The 25,442-nt window shown below is 26.1% G+C and overlaps 1 protein-coding gene and 1 long non-coding RNA gene across 2 annotated transcripts; both read left to right on the plus strand.

Annotated features, from left to right (window-relative positions):
* The first annotated feature begins 1,290 nt into the window (after positions 1-1,290).
* LOC147814590 (uncharacterized) lies at positions 1,291-14,826 on the plus strand. The gene is made up of 12 exons (XM_087156494.1): positions 1,291-1,598; positions 4,063-4,122; positions 5,006-5,053; positions 5,772-5,828; positions 7,375-7,422; positions 7,520-7,567; positions 8,350-8,406; positions 9,210-9,275; positions 9,733-9,778; positions 11,877-11,914; positions 12,736-12,804; positions 14,749-14,826. The coding sequence occupies exons 1-12, from the start codon at positions 1,578-1,580 to the stop codon at positions 14,824-14,826; spliced, it is 636 nt and encodes a 211-aa protein (XP_087012620.1). The 5' UTR covers positions 1,291-1,577.
* Positions 14,827-16,209: 1,383 nt separating this feature from the next.
* On the plus strand, positions 16,210-19,575 carry LOC147814591 (uncharacterized). The gene is made up of 3 exons (XR_015430743.1): positions 16,210-16,327; positions 17,322-17,390; positions 19,219-19,575. It is a non-coding gene; the product is annotated as an uncharacterized LOC147814591 (long non-coding RNA).
* The last annotated feature ends 5,867 nt before the right edge of the window (positions 19,576-25,442 follow it).

Consider the following 25,442-nt stretch of genomic DNA (forward strand, 5'->3'; position numbering starts at 1 on the left):
GGATCTCTTAAAGCAAGAAAAAAAACCTAGGAGCTGATATCTTGCCCCTTCCTTTGCAACACACGCACAATGTCTTTCGCACTCTTCATGGAGAAGCTAAAGCTGTCCCTTTTGAAGTATGTGAACAGTGGTTAAATGAAACGTTACCAAATTTACTTCAAGGATACAGTAAAAATGATATTTTCAATATTGATGAAATGGGTTTATTTTTTAAATGTCTTCCAAATAAGACTATGATGTTTAAGGATGAAAACTGCTCAGGGGGTAAAATGAGCAAGGAACGTTTGACTGTCCTAGTTGGAGGAAATGCGTCTGGGACAGAGAAATTGCCCTTACTTGTTATCGGAAAAAAACGAAATCCCCGATGTTTCAAGAATGTAAAAACGTATCCTTTGGATTACAAGTCTAACAAAAAGTTTTGGATGACATCAGTTTTATTTGAAGACTATGTAAGAAAATTGGATCGGAAATTCTTCGCTAAAAAAAGAAAGTGATACTCTTTATGAATAAATGCACAGCATATAGTGATCTATCTAATTTGAAAGCAGTAAACTTGCAGTTTCTCCCGCCAAACACAACAGCAAAGTTGCAGCCGATGGACCAGGGTATCATAAAGTGCTTCAAACAGTCTTATCGTAAATGGCTTGTCAGAAAAATGATCTTAAATATTGTAAGCAATTAAAAGATTTGTAATTAATAAGCATTAATTAAATAATCCGACAATATTTTGAAAGTTCAAAACCGAAACTAACGGTAAGTCGAACTTCCGATACGTTGAAGTTTTTCGTCAGTCCTATCAGATTCGAGTTATCGCGAATTCACTGTATAAAAGATTGTTTTATTAAACTCGAATTTAAATGACTAATTCTACCTATATCAGCTAAATCGCAACTCTTGGGTATAAAAAATTTCTTATCAATGAAGGGAAGAAATCTTTTTAAAGTAGTTACACTTCGTTTGAAAAAGAAATTAAAAAAAATATTAATATTGTAATTAACAATGATAATTGAAAATTTTTCGCTCATTTCCGTGCTTAGTGTTAATCCTTCAAAATTGCCATTAAAAGAATTAACATATTTTCTTAATAAAATAATTTATACTAAACTGAAAAAAAAAAAATTTTTTTTAACTGTTTTTTATTTTTTTTTATTCATTTATTTTTTATTTTTTATTATTATTATTATTATTATTAATTTTTTTTTTTTTTGTCTAAAACAATTGATGAAAACGTCATTTTCGTTAAATCGAATCGAAAGCTGGTAAAAAGGTTTAAAAACTGAAAGAGGGAATTAAAAAACCGGTATTGTTGAAATATGGTTTGGTTTGTGAAAAATTGCCAGATGTTTGATGATATATTTTAAATTTCAAAATGCTGAATATTCTTTTTATTTCGAAATGCTGACAAGTTAGCCACCAGAGGGGGCAGTTTGGGGGAGAGGTGGGTGAAAAGGGGTATTTGTTCAGTAGTCAGTCCCACCAGAGGATATATTTTGTCGTGTTCGTTATTAGACTTCTCATTTACATTAGTTTTTTTCCTAACCATTTTATCCATAATTAAAACACGCGTTAATTGTGAGATGGCTCCTAGGCATCAACAGGTACATAACATGTTTTTATTTTACTTTATTAGCAAAAAATAATTTTGTTTTGTTAATTATGTATTTAAACCACTATTTCTTCTAAAATAAAATGCTTTTACGTTGAAAAAATAATTATGAAAAAATTATTAACGTTAGCTATTTCGCCATTTCTTTTTCTTTCCTGCTCCTCTTTTTTTCTTTTTTTTAATGGAATCAGAATTGTCATGATTTCTTTTTCATATTTCTAGGAAACATAGATTTTTATTAATTAGTTCATAATAGTTTCAGTAAGTATTACTGATAAATAGTAAGGAAAGCCTTAAATATAAAAGACATTTTAAATCATTTTTTATTAAACATTCTAAAAAATTTTAGTTTTAATTTATTAAGAAATCCATTTGTTAAAGATTTCTCTAAATCAGGACTTTTGCGTGAAAGTTGCTTTTAAAAATAGACATAATAATTAGTTTATTCTTTGCTTGTGCATTTAAACAAATTAATTACAGCTAAAAAGGAAGAGTAAACTTCGTTTATAGACAAAAATCTATGTTATCTTATTCTATCTCTTCATCTTAAATCATTGCCTTTTTAAATATTGAGAAATTATTGGCATTTTTTTTCATCCAAAAATGCAGAAATTTATTTTTTTAACTCATTAGAAAATTTTCAAATGTTTTAATATTTTCAGAAAATAATTCGATTACTATTTTTAATTACAAGCAGGGAAATTTAATACACACAAATTTTTTTATTTTATTTCTGTCCATTTAATATCAACGATAAATCAAAAAACTGCATTTAACTTCAATTAATAGCTAAATATTTTTTAAATTATATATAATATCTAGAATGAATAAATCATATTCTATTATTTTTAGTTATAAATTAAAAATATTCAATAATCACGACAAACATTATTTATTCCAGTCCATTTAATATGAACAAAAAATCGAAAATATTGCATTGAAATTTACTTTATGGTTATTTAGTTATTTATTTTCCACTAGTATCTAAAATGGATAGGTCATATTCTATTACTTTTAGTTATGAATTTAAAAGTTTTATAAGCGCAACAAAAAATTTCTTTCCTCTCTAATTAATAAGAACAATAAAAGAAAAAATTGCATTTAATTTTAGTTTATGGTTAAATAAATATTGAAATTATATGTTTTAAGTAGTATCGAGAATATATAAAATTTATTGAAGAATTATTGTTTTATTTATTGAAGTCCTTTTAATGTGGACAATATATAGATAATTGTAGTACATTTAATTGTAGTTTAAGGCTATTAAATTATTTTAATTTAATAGCCTTAAACTACAATTAAATGTACTACAATTATCTATATATTGTACTGTTATAGATTTACATTACTTTTTCTCCAGGAACTTTGCATTAGATATTTATTCTAATCAGCACTATATTTTAACTCATGCATCATTTCCCGTAACAAGAAAGTAAAATATAGTTATTGTTATTCTGGAATTTTAGAGAATTTTTTAGCATCATTGAGATCGCTTTTCATCCATTCAAACAATAATTACAGTCAGCTTTCAATAAAATCCGATTATCAAATTTTCAATTTTCTTTCTCAATGCATAAATTTTATTTATTCACTATTTTTATTCGTTAACTAAAGACAAATATTTGCATGCGCAATAGGACCAATATCATGGATTTATCCCAAAAACATTTCGTTTGAAAAGCTAGCGCAATTTCAGAAATATATTCGCTCTAATTTTTTCAAACAATTCTTATTTTGTCAATTTTATGCAATATTATAGTCAAATTTTTCATTTACTTTTTCACTGTTAAAGTTTTTTTATTCATTATTTTTTTTTGTTTACTAACAAAAAATATTTGCATGCGCAATAGGATCATTTTAGTGACTTTTTCGCAAAAAAAAAAATTTGTTTTAAAGGCGAGCTTAATTTTAGTAACCCATTAAAAATATTTAGTGCTTTAAATTTCTATTTAAAATATTAAATAAACTATTTCAGGGAAAATTATTCAGGGACGCTTAATATATTCAGTGTTCAGCGCATCGTGGGTTATAAATCCTCAGAGTCGGGCAAACGAAAGAGAATGCAGCAATGAACGTTTAAAACAATTAGTGTTAAGTATCAAAGCGTCAAGAGATCAAATTTAAAATTAAATGTAAATTTTAAAAAGAAGTGAAAGACTAAAAGAGATAAAAGTCATGTCCGTAAAATATATATGAAGAGCTGATCATTATATTGTTGTTGTTTCCTTTTGTTTTGTTTTTTCATAAATTAAAACAATATTCAGCTCTTGTAAACAAATATTAGTTATCGTTTTCCATCTTTAAAAATATTGTTGCATGAATTTCAAAGCTATCTAAGACTTGAATATCGTGATAGAGTTTTTATGACAGGTAAACACTGATATAGATTATAAGTCTGTGATTTAGAGAGTCATATATTTTACAGCATTAATAAATATTGATACTCTTTTTTATAGGAAGTTACTTATGATGGAACAACTTTTGCCATCAAACTAGAGATTTCCAGTTCTCAACAGGTAAGTTGCTTTCAACTTATCTTTTTTTTCCCCTTCTAAACATTAAGAAAGTTCCTCATTGCAAGGGATATCCTTCAAGAAACATTTTATGTGATTTTACATAAATAATGAAAATTTGTTTAAATTAAATTAATAGAACTTCTTCCTTTTTATTGTTTTTATATCCGAGATGGGTTTTCCTATTGTTTTTATATTATATATTTGGAGTCATTGATAACAAGGGAGTCGAAATTCATTCCATGTTTTAAGAATCTAACGAATCGATATAGTAGAATGCGATATTTGGAACAAAAAGTCATGTTTGATTCTCGATGAATATTGATTGGAATGGGAAACACGAATCTCAGAAATTATCAACAAATTTCATCAGGCAATCAAACTGGTTTTAATTTGTTAAAACCTTATTCAATGTCCAGGAATATAGAGAAGATGAAGATCTTTTGTAATTTTCAATATATTTCTTGGGGAATATAAAATTTAAAAAATTATTGATTAATTCTGACCCTTTTCTAGAGAAAAATCTTAAAAATGTTATTTTATTTTTTAAAATTTTTTCCTTTTTATTATTTTTAAATTTTTCTAATTTTGAATTCTTTTAAAGTGAATTTATATGAGTGTGAATGAGTGAATCAATATGAGTAAAAATGAGTGTCTTTATTATTTGGAAGATACATCTCCAGTAAAGAAATTTGCGAGTATTATTCTTTCATGGAATTAAATACGATTTAAAATAAATGAAAAATAATTTTAATTTTATATTTTTTCTTGAAAAATATATTTGCGAAGGAAGTCAAATTATATTATTTTATATGAATAACATTTCAGTTCATTTTGTGATAATGTTTTTAACGAGAGATATTTTTCTTTCTATTTATTTCATTAGTCGAGTTCAACATCTACATTGAATGATTCATCTCCTGAAATCGATTGTGTAAGCATTTTACTCGTAAAATTTTAGATCATAGCATTTTAAAGTGCTTAGTTATTAATTATTGTAAATTATTATTATTACTTATTATTATTACGAATTATTATTAATCTGATTCTATTAATTATTTTTTTTATTATTCTATAAAGCAGTATTAGATTTATTTTTATTATTCCTACTGTTTCCTCATTTTATTCTAATAGCGCAGCACCTACAGTATCCGCTTTGTTTTCATTTTTTGGTTCGGAAACTATACCAGTAGTGAATGGTCACAAAACCATATAGTTCTGTACTCATGCTTTTTTAACCATACCAGTTGCAAACGGTTTCAAAATAGCTAAGGTAAAAAATGTTCCTACCTATAAACAATATGGGTATTCAGATGAACAGACTGCTACCGGTTATTTTACCGTATTTTCAGAAAGAAAATTCTTACAGCGTATATCTTTAGTACTTTCGTATCTTTTAACATTTCTTAGATTACGTAAATATGATCGTATTCAATTAATTAAATCTTTCGCACTTTTTATACAAATTAACTAAGAGATACGAAACAAGTTTGCTTACGTGGAGTATTAACTTTTCTTTCAAAAATGACTCTTCTCCTTAACTACTCCTTAGTTTATATAAACTACATTTTTTATCGATTAATTTGGGAAAAGACTTTTTTTTTTTCATAAACTAACCCTTTAAAGATTTCTAATTAGTTGCCTTTTTTCAGAAATCCGAAGTGTTTAATGATTCATCTCGGAACGTTTCGAAGATTCAGGAAGCTTATGTAAGTATCAACTTTTTGAAATATAAATATGTAATTATGTTGTGGTGGTTGTTGTTAATAAGTGATTAATCCAGTAAAGGAGGTGGGGATGGATGGTGCTTTCTACACTAGAGAGAGCTGCAGGCTCTTTACTGCCTATACTTTCGGGTAAATTTCCTGGTGTATTTTGAGAGCATTTGGCTCACAACATAATCATTGTGCTTTGAGACTTTCTTGCGTAGTATTTCTTGCATACATAGTACTTGTTACATAATTTATAATTTGTGTTTACAGAGAGTACTAAGTCTTAAACTTGAATTGCCTCTTGCTGTGTACCTTAACATTTGAAGAATTATCATTTGAAAAAAAGAATCGTTTTAAAGCACTTATTACCTTGTCACCACTATACCAACTTTAAAAATTTCAACATAAATGATAATTTGCAAAATGAGCTTAGTCTCGCATCTGGAACGATATGCTAACACAAATGTAAGATAGTACGCGTCTTGCAACGCGAACAGGCAGTAATAAAACACAGGCAGTTAAGAAACAGGCAGTTAAAAAAAAGCGAACAGGTAGTTAAAAAAGATCAAATCAGGACTGCCGTAAAAAAAGCGAGTTCATTCCAAATCTAGCAACCACGGCATATTTTTTAATAGTATATCCGTAAATAACTAATAAAAATTTTCATATTTAACTCTCCAGAATTACTTAATATTTTTAATAACTTATGAAAAAAAGTTGATTTGTGCTCAGAAATCATATAATTCATTTCTTTTTATTGAAAACAAAATTATCTATTTGAAATTATAGTCTCACAGAATAAGCTGTAGTAAGCAGCTGCTAACTTTCTAACCGGAAGTCAAGCAAGTCAAGAGCTGGAGATACTTGTTATTTACTATATTACTATAACTATATTGAAAACATTAACCATAGGTTGGATGAAACTTCTGGTGTTTTGAAATATATATATATATATATATTTGAAATATATATATTAGAAGATTGGAAGAAATAGCGCTTTATAATTTTCAAAACTTTTATAGAACTTTCCACAAAACTTTAAAACAATAAAAATATAAAATTTGTGGTGTTTAGTCTGTAGCTTAAAACTATACAATTGTCGGTTTTTAGATTTTTAGAAAATTAATTTTTTTCACAGTTTAAACAGATTAAAAGCGGTTTGTTGCAGCTGAAAAATTCTTTTAACTTAAATTGTTCAAAGCAAAGATATTTATAAAAAATTTAAAAATATATAAGTGTTTATTATTTAACAATTTTTCAACAATTGTTTTACTAAATTTTTGTTTAGAATTTTTCCTCTCCGTCTCTACCTCTTTGACAGTTGAGTTCGATCGACGGTAAAGAGGACTGTTAAGAATATATTTCGATTTTCAATAGGCTATAAAAAAATTTTTTTCAATATAGTATGTTAAACAGTATGAGTTTCACAAACTAAATTCATTTACTTAAAATTTTATCCGTTAAATGATATATATTTATTATCTTGAATTAACAATAACATTGAGTAATTTACTTTATTTTTTATTTTTATGTGCTTATTTAGGAAATTAATCGCATGGAAGTGGATCTTTATAACAGTACAGAAAATTACGTAAGTATTATTTATTTTATATTCTGAAAGACTGACTATTCACTTTATTTTATTTCCTAATTAATTATTAATACGAATATTAACGCATATTTTACAGATTCTAACAGAAATTCAAAAGAAAATGAGGAAATCAGACAAGTATTATGTAAGTATTGTTTCAAAAAACTTTTTTCACGAAATTTTAATATTTAAAATATATTGTCTTGTTTGAAAGTTTTGTTATTATTGTATATATTCCTATTTGGAAAGTGAAATCAAGAACTCAAAGTTTCGAACATTTCACAACTAGCTAGATTTCTCAAATCTTTACTTGTCCAGTGACAATGAAAGTTTTAGTCTTCCCGGGCCACTGCAACAACACTGTAAGATATTTGAGATGAAACTATGGCTATAGTTTCAGCTTTTTGGATACATCATCCGTAAAATTTTTCTATCACAAGATCCATTTATATCGTAAATTTTACTGTAATTTTTATTTTATTACAGTTATTCAGCTATTTTACGATGATTATGGCTGTTAGTAATTACGGGTTATCAGATTTTCTTCCATAACCTGTTTTCGCGAAAATGAATGTTACGTTAAAAAGCACCTTTAATCCAATACATTTTACCGTAATTTGATCCTGAATTTCTTACAGGGAAAACATATCGGCATGATTATCACTAAATAAAATACATACATTATAAAAAAAAACTTCTTTTAATATCATGTTTCCGATCAATTGAATGAACTATCAATCAGAAACTTTTTTATTTTTGAAAGTTAGGAAACTGAATCTTCCTACTGTTTTAAAATTTTATCTGGCACAAATACAATTATTTTTTAATTTTCTTAAAAAAGAAAAAAAAAACTTTTTTTTTAAATTGTTATTTTATTTATTTTCTATTTATTGATCTATATTTATATAAATGTTTATCTTTTTATAGGAAGTTTTGAAAGACCCGCTTTATTCAGAGCTGTGCAGAATACGAAATGATCGAGAGGTATCTTTAGTCAATAAATTTTAAAAACAATGCTGCTATTTAGCAAAATTTAGTTATTTTTCTACTTTTCATTTAAAAATGAATAAAATTATATTATTTTACTTTTCCCTATTTTTGGCAATATTGTCATACTTGAGCCACTATTACTGAGGGGCAGAGCGTTCGCCTTCAAATGAGGTGACACGGGTTCGAATCCCATCGATGGCTGTCAACACAAATTCCGCATCCAGCTTGCACCGACCACAATATTGACATGAAATAGCCTCAGTGGTAGACGGATCATGGGTTAGAATTTCTTTGCCGTCAGGCTAACTGTGGAAGCTTCTCGTAGTCTTCGGAGTTGAACATTAGTAGTCGTAAACCTAAAAAGTGGATCGGCTGTTTAAAGACGGTTATAAAATAAAATATTGTTATACTTACTGTCTTTCTCTGGAATTAGCTTGTAAAAATTCTAATAGAAACATAAATAATATTTTAACGCGATTTAAATCTTCTATTATGTTCTAAACATTTCAAAACTTTTCGAATGGATAGTTATGATTTAGTTTTAATATTCAAAGTTTCTAAATAGAGCAAAATCATAAAGCATTTTAAATCCTTTATTTAACTCTAAGTAATTCAATATTAATATATTTTTGAAATAATATTGAATTGAATTAATTTGAATCTTTTATTCAACTCTAAATATTTCAATATTTCTTGAATTGAGCGAGATATTTTAATTTTTGTATGAACATTTTTTAATTATTTTTTCATTTTGAAAGTGCTGATTATCATCTGATAAATATTTTTTCTTTATTTAGAAAGTTGTAACGGAACAAGGAACTCTTTTAAAGAAGTTAACGGATACTGAGATGCCCACCAAGTCGGTAAGTTTAAAATATATTATTGACATAATTTTCTCTTATTTATTTAATTGAAATGAGCCCCAAGTGAGAAGGTTCAAACGTATTTCTAATGATTTTTTCAATTATTCCGAACACATATTTAATCAAAGATTTTTAAAAGCTGTGATATTTAGAAGAAAAAAAAATCCCTCAGATTTAATAACGTAAAAAAGCATGAGATTTTTCTATACTTTTTATAGTTTGGTTTTACATGAATTGTCAAGAGATTAGTTTTTAAACTAATTTTAACATGATGACATTACTGACAATGAATTGGTCAACAAGCATTAAAAAAAAACTGTACCTCATATTGAAAACTTGATAAGTTTAATATAAGTCTAAAAAACTAAAACAAAATGCACCTTTAGAGACTAAAACTTAGGTTCAACAAGATGTCTATTTATTAAACAAGAATACATTTTATTCAACTCTTTGATAGGTTGATTTTCCTTTGGACGAAGTGCTTTTTAATTTTATGGATGTTGGTATGTAAATCGAGGTAACCAGCAATGAGAAGGTGAGCTTCATTTCTCTCTCTTTTTAAGCATTTTTTAAAGTTCCTTTGTGCTTAAGATATCTTGCTCGGAATGTTTAATTTTAAATAATGAACTAAAAGCTGTTTCAGAACAATTACTATTTAAAGAATTTAGCGTTTATTCTTTATCTGATCAAATTTTAAGTAAATGTGATTATGTTTAGAAAGTACTATTCAGCAATTAAGACATGCTTTCAAATAATAATAATACAAATGACTTATCCATTTTTTTAGCATGCAAGATAGTCTTTGATCTTTATTACATACATTAAGAACACCTCTCACAGCGTTAAAGACGCATTTGAGTCACAAATTTTAAAAGAAAAGTGTTTTAATACAGATGATAAAATATAAATATGTAAATAAAAATATATAAATATGTTAATAGTATGTATTAACGCTTTTTATTTTTATTTTTAGAAATTTGCTGAAAAACCGGAAGTAGTTGAGCTGACCAGCCAACCAAATGCTGAACAGTCGACCAAATCGGTAAGTTAAAAAAATTATTTCATATTTTTTAATGTAAGTGCATTAGATGATTATATTATTTTTTATAGTTATGCTTTGGTTTTGTAAGAATTGTCAAAAGATAACTGTATAGAACTGAATTTAAAATGGTGACATTACTGTGCATAAATTTTAAGTGAATCTGATTATGTTTTGGAAAGTACAATTCAGCAATTAATACATGCATTTCAAATAATAATAATAGAAAAAACTTATCCATTTTTTTTTACATGCAAGATAGTCCTTGATCTTTATTACATACATTAAGAACGCCTCTGTCACAGCGTTAAAGACGCATTGGAGTCACGAATTTTTTTAAAAAAAGTGTTTTCGTACTGATGATAAAATATAAATAGGTATATAAAAAAATATAAATATGTTAATAATATGTATTAACTTTTTTTTTTTTTAGAAATTTGCTGAAAAACCGGAAGTAGTTGAGCTGACCAGCCAACCAAATGCTGAACAGTCGACCAAATCGGTAAGTTAAAAAAATTATTTCATATTTTTTAATGTAAGTGCATGAGATGATTATATTATTTTTATAGTTATGCTTTGGTTTTGTAAGAATTGTCAAAAGATAACTGTATAGAACTGAATTTAAAATGATGACATTACTGTGCATAAATTTTAAGTGAATCTGATTATGTTTTGGAAAGTACAATTCAGCAATTAAGACATGCATTTCAAATAATAATAATAGAAAAAACTTATCCATTTTTTTTTACATGCAAGATAGTCCTTGATCTTTATTACATACTTTAAGAACGCCTCTGTCACAGCGTTAAAGACGCATTGGAGTCACGAATTTTTTAAAAAAGGTGTTTTCGTACTGATGGTAAAATATAAATAGGTATATAAAAAAATATAAATATGTTAATAATATGTATTAACTATTTTTTTTAGAAATTTGCTGAAAAACCGGAAGTAGTTGAGCTGACCAGCCAACCAAATGCTGAACAGTCGACCAAATCGGTAAGTTAAAAAAATTATTTCATATTTTTTAATGTAAGTGCATGAGATGATTATATTATTTTTTATAGTTATGCTTTGGTTTTGTAAGAATTGTCAAAAGATAACTGTATAGAACTGAATTTAAAATGATGACATTACTGTGCATAAATTTTAAGTGAATCTGATTATGTTTTGGAAAGTACAATTCAGCAATTAAGACATGCATTTCAAATAATAATAATAGAAAAAACTTATCCATTTTTTTTTTACATGCAAGATAGTCCTTGATCTTTATTACATACTTTAAGAACGCCTCTGTCACAACGTAAAAGACGCATTGGAGTCACGAATTTTTAAAAAAAAGTGTTTTCGTACTGATGATAAAATATAAATAGGTATATAAAAAAATATAAATATGTTAATAATATGTATTAACTTTTTTTTTTTTAGAAATTTGCTGAAAAACCGGAAGTAGTTGAGCTGACCAGCCAACCAAATGCTGAACAGTCGACCAAATCGGTAAGTTAAAAAAATTATTTCATATTTTTTAATGTAAGTGCATGAGATGATTATATTCTTTTTTATAGTTATGCTTTGGTTTTGTAAGAATTGTCGAAAGATAACTGTATAGAACTGAATTTAAAATGATGACATTACTGTGCATAAATTTTAAGTGAATCTGATTATGTTTTGGAAAGTACAATTCAGCAATTAAGACATGCATTTCAAATAATAATAACAGAAAAAACTTACCAATTTTTTTTTTTACATGCAAGATAGTCCTTGATCTTTATTACATACTTTAAGAACGCCTCTGTCACAGCGTAAAAGACGCATTGGAGTCACGAATTTTTAAAAAATAGTGTTTTCGTACTGATGATAAAATATAAATAGGTATATAAAAAAATATAAATATGTTAATAATATGTATTAACTTTTTTTTTTAGAAATTTGCTGAAAAACCGGAAGTAGTTGAGCTGACCAGCCAACCAAATGCTGAACAGTCGACCAAATCGGTAAGTTAAAAAAATTATTTCATATTTTTTAATGTAAGTGCATGAGATGATTATATTATTTTTTATAGTTATGCTTTGGTTTTGTTAGAATTGTCAAAAGATAACTGTATAGAACTGAATTTAAAATGATGACATTACTGTGCATAAATTTTAAGTGAATCTGATTATGTTTTGGAAAGTACAATTCAGCAATTAAGACATGCATTTCAAATAATAATAACAGAAAAAACTTATCCATTTTTTTTTTTTACATGCAAGATAGTCCTTGATCTTTATTACATACTTTAAGAACGCCTCTGTCACAGCGTAAATGACGCATTGGAGTCACGAATTTTTAAAAAAAAGTGTTTTCGTACTGATGATAAAATATAAATAGGTATATAAAAAAATATAAATATGTTAATAATATGTATTAACTTTTTTTTTTTAGAAATTTGCTGAAAAACCGGAAGTAGTTGAGCTGACCAGTCAACCAAATGCTGAACAGTCGACCAAATCGGTAAGTTAAAAAAATTATTTCATATTTTTTAATGTAAGTGCATGAGATGATTATATAATTTTTTATAGTTATGCTTTGGTTTTGTAAGAATTGTCAAAAGATAACTGTATAGAACTGAATTTAAAATGATGACATTACTGTGCATAAATTTTAAGTGAATCTGATTATGTTTTGGAAAGTACAATTCAGCAATTAAGACATGCATTTCAAATAATAATAATAGAAAAAACTTATCCATTTTTTTTTACATGCAAGATAGTACTTGATCTTTATTACATACTTTAAGAACGCCTCTGTCACAGCGTTAAAGACGCACTGGAGTCACGAATTTTTAAAAAAAAGTGTTTTCGTACTGATGATAAAATATAAATAGGTATATAAAAAAATATAAATATGTTAATAATATGTATTAACTTTTTTTTTTTTAGAAATTTGCTGAAAAACCGGAAGTAGTTGAGCTGACCAGCCAACCAAATGCTGAACAGTCGACCAAATCGGTAAGTTAAAAAAATTATTTCATATTTTTTAATGTAAGTGCATGAGATGATTATATTATTTTTTATAGTTATGCTTTGGTTTTGTAAGAATTGTCAAAAGATAACTGTATAGAACTGAATTTAAAATGATGACATTACTGTGCATAAATTTTAAGTGAATCTGATTATGTTTTGGAAAGTACAATTCAGCAATTAAGACATGCATTTCAAATAATAATAACAGAAAAAACTTATCCATTTTTTTTTTTACATGCAAGATAGTCCTTGATCTTTATTACATACTTTAAGAACGCCTCTGTCACAGCGTAAAAGACGCATTGGAGTCACGAATTTTTAAAAAATAGTGTTTTCGTACTGATGATAAAATATAAATAGGTATATAAAAAAATATAAATATGTTAATAATATGTATTAACTTTTTTTTTTAGAAATTTGCTGAAAAACCGGAAGTAGTTGAGCTGACCAGCCAACCAAATGCTGAACAGTCGACCAAATCGGTAAGTTAAAAAAATTATTTCATATTTTTTAATGTAAGTGCATGAGATGATTATATAATTTTTTATAGTTATGCTTTGGTTTTGTAAGAATTGTCAAAAGATAACTGTATAGAACTGAATTTAAAATGATGACATTGCTGTGCATAAATTTTAAGTGAATCTGATTATGTTTTGGAAAGTACAATTCAGCAATTAAGACATGCATTTCAAATAATAATAATAGAAAAAACTTATCCATTTTTTTTTACATGCAAGGTAGTCCTTGATCTTTATTACATACTTTAAGAACGCCTCTGTCACAGCGTTAAAGACGCATTGGAGTGACGAATTTTTTAAAAAAAGTGTTTTCGTACTGATGATAAAATATAAATAGGTATATAAAAAAATATAAATATGTTAATAATATGTATTAACTTATTTTTTTAGAAATTTGCTGAAAAACCGGAAGTAGTTGAGCTGACCAGCCAACCAAATGCTGAACAGTCGACCAAATCGGTAAGTTAAAAAAATTATTTCATATTTTTTAATGTAAGTGCATGAGATGATTATATATTTTTTTATAGTTATGTTTTAGTTTTGTAAGAATTGTCAAAAGATATCTGTATAGAACTGAATTTAAAATGGTAACATCACTGTACATAAATTTTAAGTGAATTTGATTGTGTTTGGACAGTATAATTCAGCAATGAAGACATGCATTTCAAATAATAATAGAAAAGACTTATCCATTTTGCTTTCACATGCAAGATAGTCCTTGATCTTTAATACATACTTTAAGAACACCTGTCACAGCGCTAAAGACGCTTTGGAGTCACAAATATTTTTTAAAAAAGTGCTTTGATACTGATGATAAAATATAAATATGTATATAAAAATATATAAATATGTTAATAATATGTATTCACGTTTTTTTTTTTTTTTTTTTTTTTTTTTTTTTGTTTTTTTTTTAGAAATTAGTTGAGAAACCGGAAGTATTTGAGCTGACCAGCCAACCAAATGCTGAACAGTCGACCAAATCGGTAAGTTAAAAAAATTATTTCATATTTTTTTAATGTAAGTGCGCGACATGATTATAAAATTTTTTATAATTATGCTTTGGTTTTGTAAGAATTGTCAAAAGATAACTGTATAGAACTGAATTTAAAATGATAACATTACTGACAATGAATTGGTTTAGTAGATTAGCAAATATATTTATAGCGTGATAAATATTAAAAAATCAATGATTAATAAAAAAGTTTTAGTACTTGTTATTAGCTCAACAAGTATTAAAAAAATTTTCCCCTCATATTGAAAAACATACATTTTTCACTGATTTAGGTGAAATATAGATAATTTCAAGCAGCAGTGTTTCACCATTGTATATATTTAAGTGTATATGAATATATGTGTGTGCATAGAAAATTCAAAATCTATATTTTACTTTATTGATGCTATGGTAAATACCTATACCTATCATTAAGCTACAGTTTATTTTTTAAAAAAATCATTCTTACACAACATATACACTCGATTTTCTTGTTTTTGATAATTTAATACTGACTTTCTATCAAATAATAAATAATTTTGTTAAGATACTCTAGCAAACTTTTTTCTTAATTATAATCGGAAACAAATGTTTCGTTTTTTCAGTTGCGGGAGATTTATTAAACAGATTTTGTATTCCTTCACCTAGCTTATTTTAAATCGGCAATCGGTTCATTTTTTTTCTTAACTACATTTTAGTCTATGTTTTGTCGTAATGTTCAAGTTTTAACGCGTTATATGTAACAAGGGTTTATATGAATTTCTAGCAGGTTTAGGGCCCATGATCAGGATTAAAATTACATAACACATAAAATTAGAAAATGAAATTACATTACTCGCACATGATGACATTGTCTGGAAATGTCATCATGTGCGGCTAGGGGCGGTTTCTCTAATATGTACTGTTTCCTCGTATGCTTATGAACAGATAATAATAGGGGTTGCTCCTTTCGCCGCATACCGTGACCGTTTTCGGGAATGGGCTTTTATTCAGTTTTTATCCTGATAACACTCCCGGAAGTTTGCTGAACATTTATGTGACCCCATGTTAATTGTAACGTTTTCAATTTTGTACAAAGCCGACAAAAGTAGGCTGAAAATGTCATTAAAAATATAGGTTTAAAATCAAATCAAGTTTCAAATTAGGAAACCCCACACCAAAATCAGTAAAGATGAAGTATTTGTTTAAATGGTTCAAAGAATTAGTTCCCTTGTGTAATTCATTTAAAACTGCTTTCTTGAAAATAAATTTTACACATAAAAATTGAAATACTTTTAAAAAAATAATTATAATACTTTTTTAAATAAATATATATACTTTTGATCTTATTTTTTAAAAATCAGTTTCAATAATACCTTGAAGATATTTGGAAAAAAAATATTTTACATTTAAAATTACTTTTTCTTTGAAAAAAATCTTGTATAATTGTCACTTAACACTTGTTTTTCTTTCAGGCTAGTAAACGTCAACGTAAAAGAAAGCGCGCAGATGAAAAAGAAAACGTAAGATATTATTTTTTAATTAATTAGTTAATTATTTTATGAAATCAACAACGCATTCAATTGCTTCAGTTATTTAGTTTATTTAGTTACTTTAACTTTAATTTTTAAATAGTTTTGCATCTACTTGACAGTTTCTGGGATAAATTAAAATTTTCAAACAATGAAGAGGATTGTTTATAAATTTTCTTAGTTTTATGAGAATGACCAGACATTCATTTGTACTTAAAAGTGTCCTTTCGTACTAAATTAGCACAACTCGTTCTCGAAATAAATAGGCCTACAGTACGAAATAGATGATGCTTTCCTTTTTAAAACAACTTTAACAACTTTTATCTCGAATATTTTTATAAGGGAACTTGTAAATTTATTACTCATTTTTTATTCCCAAATTAATGGAGAAAGTAAAATCGGAAGGATACTTATGCATACAAAATATTTAGTTATGCATAAATTATTTATTCAATGATATTAACTAAAAACTCAACGGGAAGTTTTCCATAAAGAGAGGGAAAAAATCCGCAACGATGTAAACAATTAAAAAAAATCATGATTTTTATATATTCTTTTCTTAATTTTCATTTTTATTTTTCTAGATTATCTGAATTTAGTTCAATTATACGGTTTGTTTACTATAAAGCATGTAACCACATAGTTTCAACTACAAAAACAGCATCAATATTTTTCAATCACCGCATCTCTCTATCTTAATAGTTAGGAAAATAAAATCTTGGTCAAATACTATTACTAAATCAATATTTATTACTAATTAATTATTACATTGATATCTTCCTTTTGAACTATTATGATTACTTTTAACAAATAAAAATTCAATAATTGAAAAAAAATTTAAAGTTTTTAATTTTCTTGTTTAAAGAAGAAGAAAAAAGAGAAAGAGTATAACAATTTTTTTTTTTTTTTGATCAAATTAAAAAAAGTAATTCTTTACTTTGAGTAATTCTGAAAATAAATAATGGATTTTTTATTTTTTATTTAGGATTTTGCATCATATTTTGTCTCTATTTCCGAGCGGACTAAATTTCACAAAAGAAGTTGCCGAAAATGAGTAAGTTGGTTTTATGTTTAATGTATTAATACTACTCTTTTTTTTCCTTTTTCATATTTTTGTAATCAAGACATTTCATGTTAAACTTTAAGCCATCTAAGTACTATTTAATAAATTATAAACAAAATAAATTTTAAGACACATTTTACATAAGAAAATTCTAAAAAAATTACAAAAAGTTAATTTTGAGTAGAATATTATTGAATAAAAAAGAAAGCTATTTTAGAATAAAATATATTCAGAGATATCTGGTAATAAAAAAATATGGTAGTGACTCTTAAGTGTTAAAACACCATTTTTAAAATAAAAATTTTAAAAGTTATGAGGTATAAAATAAAAATTAAGAATGCTGCAAAATATTTTCTCCTAAGTCTTAAATTTAGACAAACAAGTACATGGTTGGGTGCCAATTGTGCAAACATATTCCGCTTGTGCCAAACGCATTGCTAGCCAACTCACATGCATATATTTCTGCATAATTAAGTGTGTATAATGTCAAGTACGAAGACAGCAAAATGTTTTCATCAAAGTTATAAATAAATTACTGTTTTGCTCCATTATTCTATGTACAGTTCGTAAAATTAGTAACAGGACACCCAGAAAACCTTTGTTCCAGTGATTGACTTTTCGCGAAAAGCAATGCAAATGAATTAAAAGGCTCACAAATTTTTTAACACAAAAACTTTCTTTATCTTAATAAATAGGCTTATTTTTTGTTGAAATCTTTGGATATTAGAACAGACAAAAATATAAGAGGGGTGAGAGATCAGCAATTTGTAAATATATGGTCTTCTCACTAGTTTGCTAGGAGACTGATTGTTAACTTATCGTTTTGCTTATTTCACCATCTCTCTAGAATTAGTAATATGATTTTCGAATATTTTCCACACGAACGTAAAATTTGCTTAACCAAAGACATTTGTACTGAAAAAATTACGTCAAAAACTTTTTGAACTCTTTAATGACAAAGTCGAAAATATGAAAGAAGTTGGTCGAATGGTCCTTGAGAACTAAAACTTATAGTACGCCCTGTTAATGAAGGTGAAATTCTGAAAATGTAATATTAATGTTAAGGGGTCCAAAAATTTGACCTGTCATCTAACCAAATTCCTGAAATCAAAATTGGACGAAAAAAAAAGGCATTTTTATTCAAATGAATTACATTTTTGGGACTAATACTCTTAACTTTAAATATCGTTATGCTAATGAATTACGTATTAATACTCGAAAATCTGACTAACACATTAAAAGCTATATAATTTTCTTCTTCTTTTTTATTTGTACTGTTCAATCCATGTTCTGCTTAACTCTTGTTTGATGTACGGCGTTCTCAGTATCTTATTCTGAGTTTTTTAACAGGGAAAAATTTCTTATCTGTCAGCGCGAATTTTTCGCTCAAGACAAAAATTAATATTTAATTACAAAAATTACTTATATTAATTCGCATTAATTTTCGAAAATAATTTAAAGGACTTTTCGAAATAGTTTAATTTATGAGCATCTATTCCAATCTGGGAATGGCGTCGATACCTAAACAGTATCTCGATTTATGAGATGGTCCTCCAATTGAAAGTTAAAGGGTGGGAAAAGGTTTCTGTTCAGAAACTTTGTGCCAGATAAGTTTCTGAAATTCTTTTTTACAAAACTCACGTGTATAAAATATTGTTGATCACGCAAGATTTTTATATTTTTCTACATTATTTATTGCACAAATAAATTAAAACTTGCTCCTAAAACCTCGCTAATTGTTGAAATAAACCTCTCTAAAAATTGAGGTGACAAGTTGTATTTAATTTTTATTTCTAATTTTTTATTTGTTTATTTTCAGATTTTGATTGCAAGATCAGCAACATGCGAGATCAGTAACAAAATACTGACATCATAGACAAAAAAATGGAAAAAGAAGGATTAAGATAGAAAAAGAAATTTCGATCTTTGGATTCAGTGAAAACACTATTTTGTTTTTTAATTTTGTGGACAAGATCTTTAGTGAACATGTTACTGAATTATACACTAAGCAGTTTATTTGTAAATGATTATATGCTATTATTATTATTAAAATGATTTCATTATTTCACTTTTAATATTTTTCATGCTCATCCTATTCAATGTTCAATTTAATCACAATTAGAGTGAGATGAAAACGACGAAAATTATCTGTCAATTTGAAGGAGTTTTGAAATTGATTTTAATAAAATTTTTTGTATTTTATTACTTGCCTTGCGTGTGTCATACTTTTTTTTCTTTTTTGTCTCACTTAGATTCAGATTTTTGTTAAAAATCCTTATAAATTTTATTTGAAATACTAAAAAATTGGCAAACGTAACAAATCTAAAACTCTCTAAAAATGGCGTGTTTAGATTTTCATTTTAGATACTCTGCATAATTATAGTTGTCAATTTAAGAATACAAACATCACCTTAGCATTTTATACAAGCATCTCCCTAGAATTTTAAATCCTATAAAACTTACTACGATCCAAACTTACTATAATTAAAGGGGGGAAATTAAAATTATCTTTTGCTTTAGTTGGGCTATTATTTTTAACTCTAATAATATTGTACTACTAGATTAGAATCTTGTTGATTCATTGTTGATAGAATTAAAATTTGATGCAATCTTTGATAGTAATTTGAACCATATTATTGTATTTCCAAAAATTGAATGTGATATTGTAGCTCACTTTAACAGAAACAATATCAAATAAATTTTATTGTATTTATATTTATATAATAAAATTTTTTTGATAATGTTTATTAAGCAGAATTGTGAACCTAGCTGTAAAATATCTACCTAGTTGGAGGCGCGATATAGCCAAGACTGGCTCTTGCGCCAAAAATCCAAACAAACAAACAATATATATATATATATATATATATATATATATATATATATATATATATATATATATATATATATATATATATATATATATATATATATATATATATATATATATATATATATATATATATATATATATATATATATATATATATATATATATATATATATATATATATATATATATATATATATATATATATATATATATATATAAAAATAATAAAGGATAAAAAAAGAGGGAAAGGAAAAAAAAATGAAACGGCACAAAACGAGCGAGCTTATTGGTGTATTAAAGAAATATATTCGTTAGCAATCCTCTTAGTGTAGTTGCGTCAATACTATTGCAAAACAATATCAACACCAACTGAAATTATCAATATAATTTGATAGTAAACATAGAAAATAATTAATTAAATAGCATTTCAATAAATAATGTAATTTATGAAATTAATTTCTTATAAATTTATAGTTATCATTAATTTATACAACAAATCATCATAAAATCAATGAAAATAAAATCATAAGCCAGTCAAAAGAGATACTTTTAATCTCTTGATAAGAAAAGATTAAGCCTTGCAGATAATCCCTTCCTCCCTGGTAAATCCTTTCTTAAATAGATTTTTACATGAAACTTCATGAATGGTTTACTTTACTTTACGAATAATAGAACTTAATGTTTTAACTTTATGAATAGCCTTGAAATAAATTTATAAAATACCTAAGTATCTATTCTCTTTTTTATTATTATATTAATTATTTTTGATTAGTGGTAGGTAACTGCAGGAGAACCAGAAACTCAAGTTGTTTTGTGTTTTAGAGCCAAACAATAGACTTAATGAATAAACCCCACTTCGTTTAAATAATGATGATAATAATACTTTAAAAATATCTACTCAAGATAAAATATTTAGCTCTTCAAAACACCAAATTGATTTAATGAATATCAAAACATTTTAAGAATTTGACTAAGAACTGGTAACGAAGCTAATAGGTGTTCATGCACAAAATGAACAAAGGAAGTGCGTGTGAACTTTTAAATTTGCAACCAGTTTAAATTTGCAAACAATTTTTAAATTTGTGAAGGAGGATATTTGAGGGGGGGGGGTAGTCCAGTTCATACGCATACTTTCTGCGGACATAAACTTATTTCAACGTAAAATAATTCTTACTTCAAAAATATTCTGTTTCTTTTCTAAATATTTCTATTTATTTTGATGAATTTTACTATGATGCAAACTAGCCAAATAAAATTAATAAACAAATTTTACTAGGAAGTAAACTAGCCAAATAAAATTGACTTGAAAACCAAATTTTACTAGGAAGTAAACTAGCCAAATAAAATTGACTTGAAAACCAACATTTTTTCTGCAACTTTCATGTGACGCAATTTCTCACTGGACACGGCATCTTCAAGGCATATTTAAAAAGATTTGGCTTAAGTTTCAGTGATCTGTGTGATTGCAATATTGGAGGAACATAAGACGTTGAGCATTTTATTGTAAAATGCTCACAGTTTGAGAAAAATGAAAAAAACTTAATAATTGCCTTAAAGTCACACAATATTAACTTTCCTCCCCCTCTTCGCACTTTTGTGGGAAACAAAACCGCTTTCAAACTTTTCTGCGAATTCATTGATTCAGTTTTTAATGTAAATTTATAAATCACTTTGTTTTGCATACTATTTTAAATTTTTCGTTTTTCTCATCCTTTTTGTAAATGTTTTTATTTATTTTTTATTATTATTTTTCGTTTCTAAATTTTACATGAGTATGCAATTCTGTTTAAATATCCTGCATTGTTTGCTACCATACTTACGTCTGTAAACCTCGTGTTGTGCTTCTTAAGTGGTGCACGAGGAACCATTTTGTTCTTGAATTTAAAAAAAAAAATAAAATTAATGAATAAAGTTCGCAAAAAAATTGAAAAATCTAAATTTATGAAATTAATTAGTTTATTCACCCTTCTCCGAACTATGTTCTACTATTTTGAAAAATTAATGTAATTACAAAATGACAACAATACGTAAAGATAAATAAATAAAAAAAAATAATAAAAAAAAGGAATTGAAATTTGGGGGGAAAGGGTTTGTTAAGGACTTCCTTCCCTCATGCATTTTCAGAACCTACTTTCAAAATTTTTTAAACTGAGCAATTGCATTATTATAAATTTTTATTATAAATTGTTATTCTTACTATAAATATAATTGAAAAATTAAATGTAAAAGATCAAGATGTTTTGAATCAAATATGTTATTTGCATGGATTTTGTATTTCTGGGAAACTATTTAAGTTAGAATACACCTTTATTTCATTTAAAAGTTAGATTAAAAAGAGAAGAAAAAATATTTTAAGTTAAATGCGATTTTAGGAAGAAAAAAATATTAATGAGTAAATAAATATATTATAGTTCACATTGGACACGCTTTCATTTGTAATTGCTATTTATTTATTTTAACGTTTTGCAATGTTTTACTTTTACAAATTTTTTGCAAAATTTTTTACAAATTTTCATGAAGTAGTTTTTGAGTAATTACCACTCGCCTATAAATTATAGATAGCAAATAATATCGATTAAATAAAAATCCAAAACCCCATTCTTGCTGATTAAACTTACTCTAATGTATTTGATGTAGCTTCACAGACTCATACTGGACACTTTCATTTCTAATTGCTTTTTATTTATTTTAAAGATGTGCAATGTTTTGTTTTTCTCAATGTTAAATAGTTTACATATTAATGCTTTTTTTTTCAGCAATTTACAAATTTTTATGCCGTAGCTTTAGAGTAATCACCACTCTCCTATGAATAGTAGAAAGCAAATGATATCGATCAAATTAAAATCAGAACCTCATTCCTGCTGATTAATCTTAATCCAATATATTTTATGTAGCTTAACTGATTCACACTGGTCACTCTAATTTCTAATTGCTTTATATTTATTTTAAAGCTCTGCAATGTCTTATTTTTCTCACCGTTAAATTGTTTACATATTAATGTTTCTTTTTCCGCAATTTACAAATTTTTATGCTGTGGCTTTAGAGTAATCACCACTCTCCTATGAATAGAAGAAAGCAAATAATATCGATCAAATAAAAATCCAAAACCTCATTCTTGCTGATTAATCTTAATCCAATATATTTTATTTAGCTTCACTGATTCACACTGGACACTCTAATTTCTAATTGCTTTTTATTTATTTTAAAGCTTTTCAATGTCTTATTTTTCTCAACGTTAAATTGTTTACATATTAATGCTTCTTTTTCCATAAAAATCCAAAACCTCATTCGTGCTGATTAATCTTAATCCAATATATTTTATGTAGCTTCACTGATTCACACTGGACATTCTAATTTCTAATTGCTTTTTATTTATTTTAAAGCTTTGCAATGTCTTATTTTTCTCAACGTTAAATTGTTTACATATTAATTCTTCTTTTTCCGCAATTTACAAATTTTTATGCTGTGGCTTCAGAGTAATCACCACTCTCCTATGAATAGTAGAAAGCAAATAATATCGATCAAATAAAAATCCAAAACCTCATTCTTGCTGATTAATCTTAATCCAATATATTTTATGTAGCTTCACTGATTCACACTGGACACTCTAATTTCTAATTGCTTTTTATTTATTTTAAAGCACTCCAATGTCTTATTTTTCTCAATGTTAAATTGTTTACATATTAATGCTTCTTTTTCCGCAATTAACAAATTTTTATGCTGTGGCTTTAGAGTAATCACCACTCACCTATGAATAGAAGAAAGCAAATAATATCGATCAAATAAAAATCCAAAACCTCATTCTTGCTGATTAATCTTAATCCAATATATTTTATTTAGCTTCACTGATTCACACTGGACACTCTAATTTCTAATTGCTTTTTATTTATTTTAAAGCTTTGCAATGTCTTATTTTTCTCAACGTTAAATTGCTTACATATTAATGCTTCTTTTTCCATAAAAATCCAAAACCTCATTCGTACTGATTAATCGTAATCCAATATATTTTATGTAGCTTCACTGATTCACACTGGACACTCTAATTTCTAATTGCTTTTTATTTATTTTAAAGCCTTGCAATGTCTTATTTTTCTTAACGTTAAATTGTTTGCATATTATTGCTTCTTTTTCCGCAATTTACAAATTTTTTTGCTGTGACTTTAGAGTAATCACCACTTTCCTATGAATAGTAGATAGCGCGTTTTATTGATTAAATAAAAATCCATAGTGGAAATCCCATTCTTGCTGATTAAACTTACTCTAATATATTTTGAGCAGCTTTACTGACTCACTCAGGACACTTTCATTATTAACTACTATTTACTTACTTTAACGTTTTAAAATGTTTTGCTTTTTCTCAACGTTAAATTGTTCACTTTTAAATGCTTTATTTATTCATTATGCATGCATATTTATAATTTTAAAAAAGATAATTGCATATCAAATCTCGTAGAAAAATATTAATTACCAACTTGAAGCCCATAGTTATCAAATATTGGAGAAATTACAGTTAGCAGTTACTCGTAATTTTAATAATAAATATGTTTATTCTTATTGTCATTATTCAAACAAAAATTTGATTTCAAGACATTTATTTTAATCAGCTCTAATAAAAGACTTTTTTTTTTACTAAATTTTTAAACTTTTTTTCTCTTTTTTCTTTCTTTTTTTAAACACAATTCCTTTAATTCTGAAACGTTAATTTTTATCTTTGAAATGAAAATATAAACATTGAATAAAAATCATTTTTAAAAAAATATCAAGAATCAGCTAAAATATTAAGAAACATAAATGACACCTTTGAGCAATCGAAGTTAAAACCTTTAAGTTGAAAATAAACTTTGATTAAAAAAAGAACATTTTTAGCGATTTCCTCTGGTACTTAACCCTTTAAAAGAAAACCCGTTAAAAACCTCTTTTCACACTATCTATAATAAAGCTTCATAATATTTTTGCAGTTTTAATAGTCATCAAGTGTACTAATATTATTCATTATATCTATATTGCTATATTTGGTACCTGTTAAAACTGCACCAATTACCATAATGCTAGATGTGCCAAAATTTGTTCCGTAATTGACCAATTCTATCGTGACAATGCTGAGCAATGAGTTTGTAAGACATAAAAAATAAAAACCAATTAAGCATAAAATTCAGTGCAAAAAACTTCTTTTTAATGAGAAAAGCTAATAAATATCGCTAATAAAATCT

This window comes from Parasteatoda tepidariorum, chromosome 2, assembly GCF_982258835.1.
Source record: "Parasteatoda tepidariorum strain Cologne lab strain chromosome 2, Ptep-v5.0, whole genome shotgun sequence".
Lineage (NCBI taxonomy): Eukaryota > Metazoa > Arthropoda > Arachnida > Araneae > Theridiidae > Parasteatoda > Parasteatoda tepidariorum.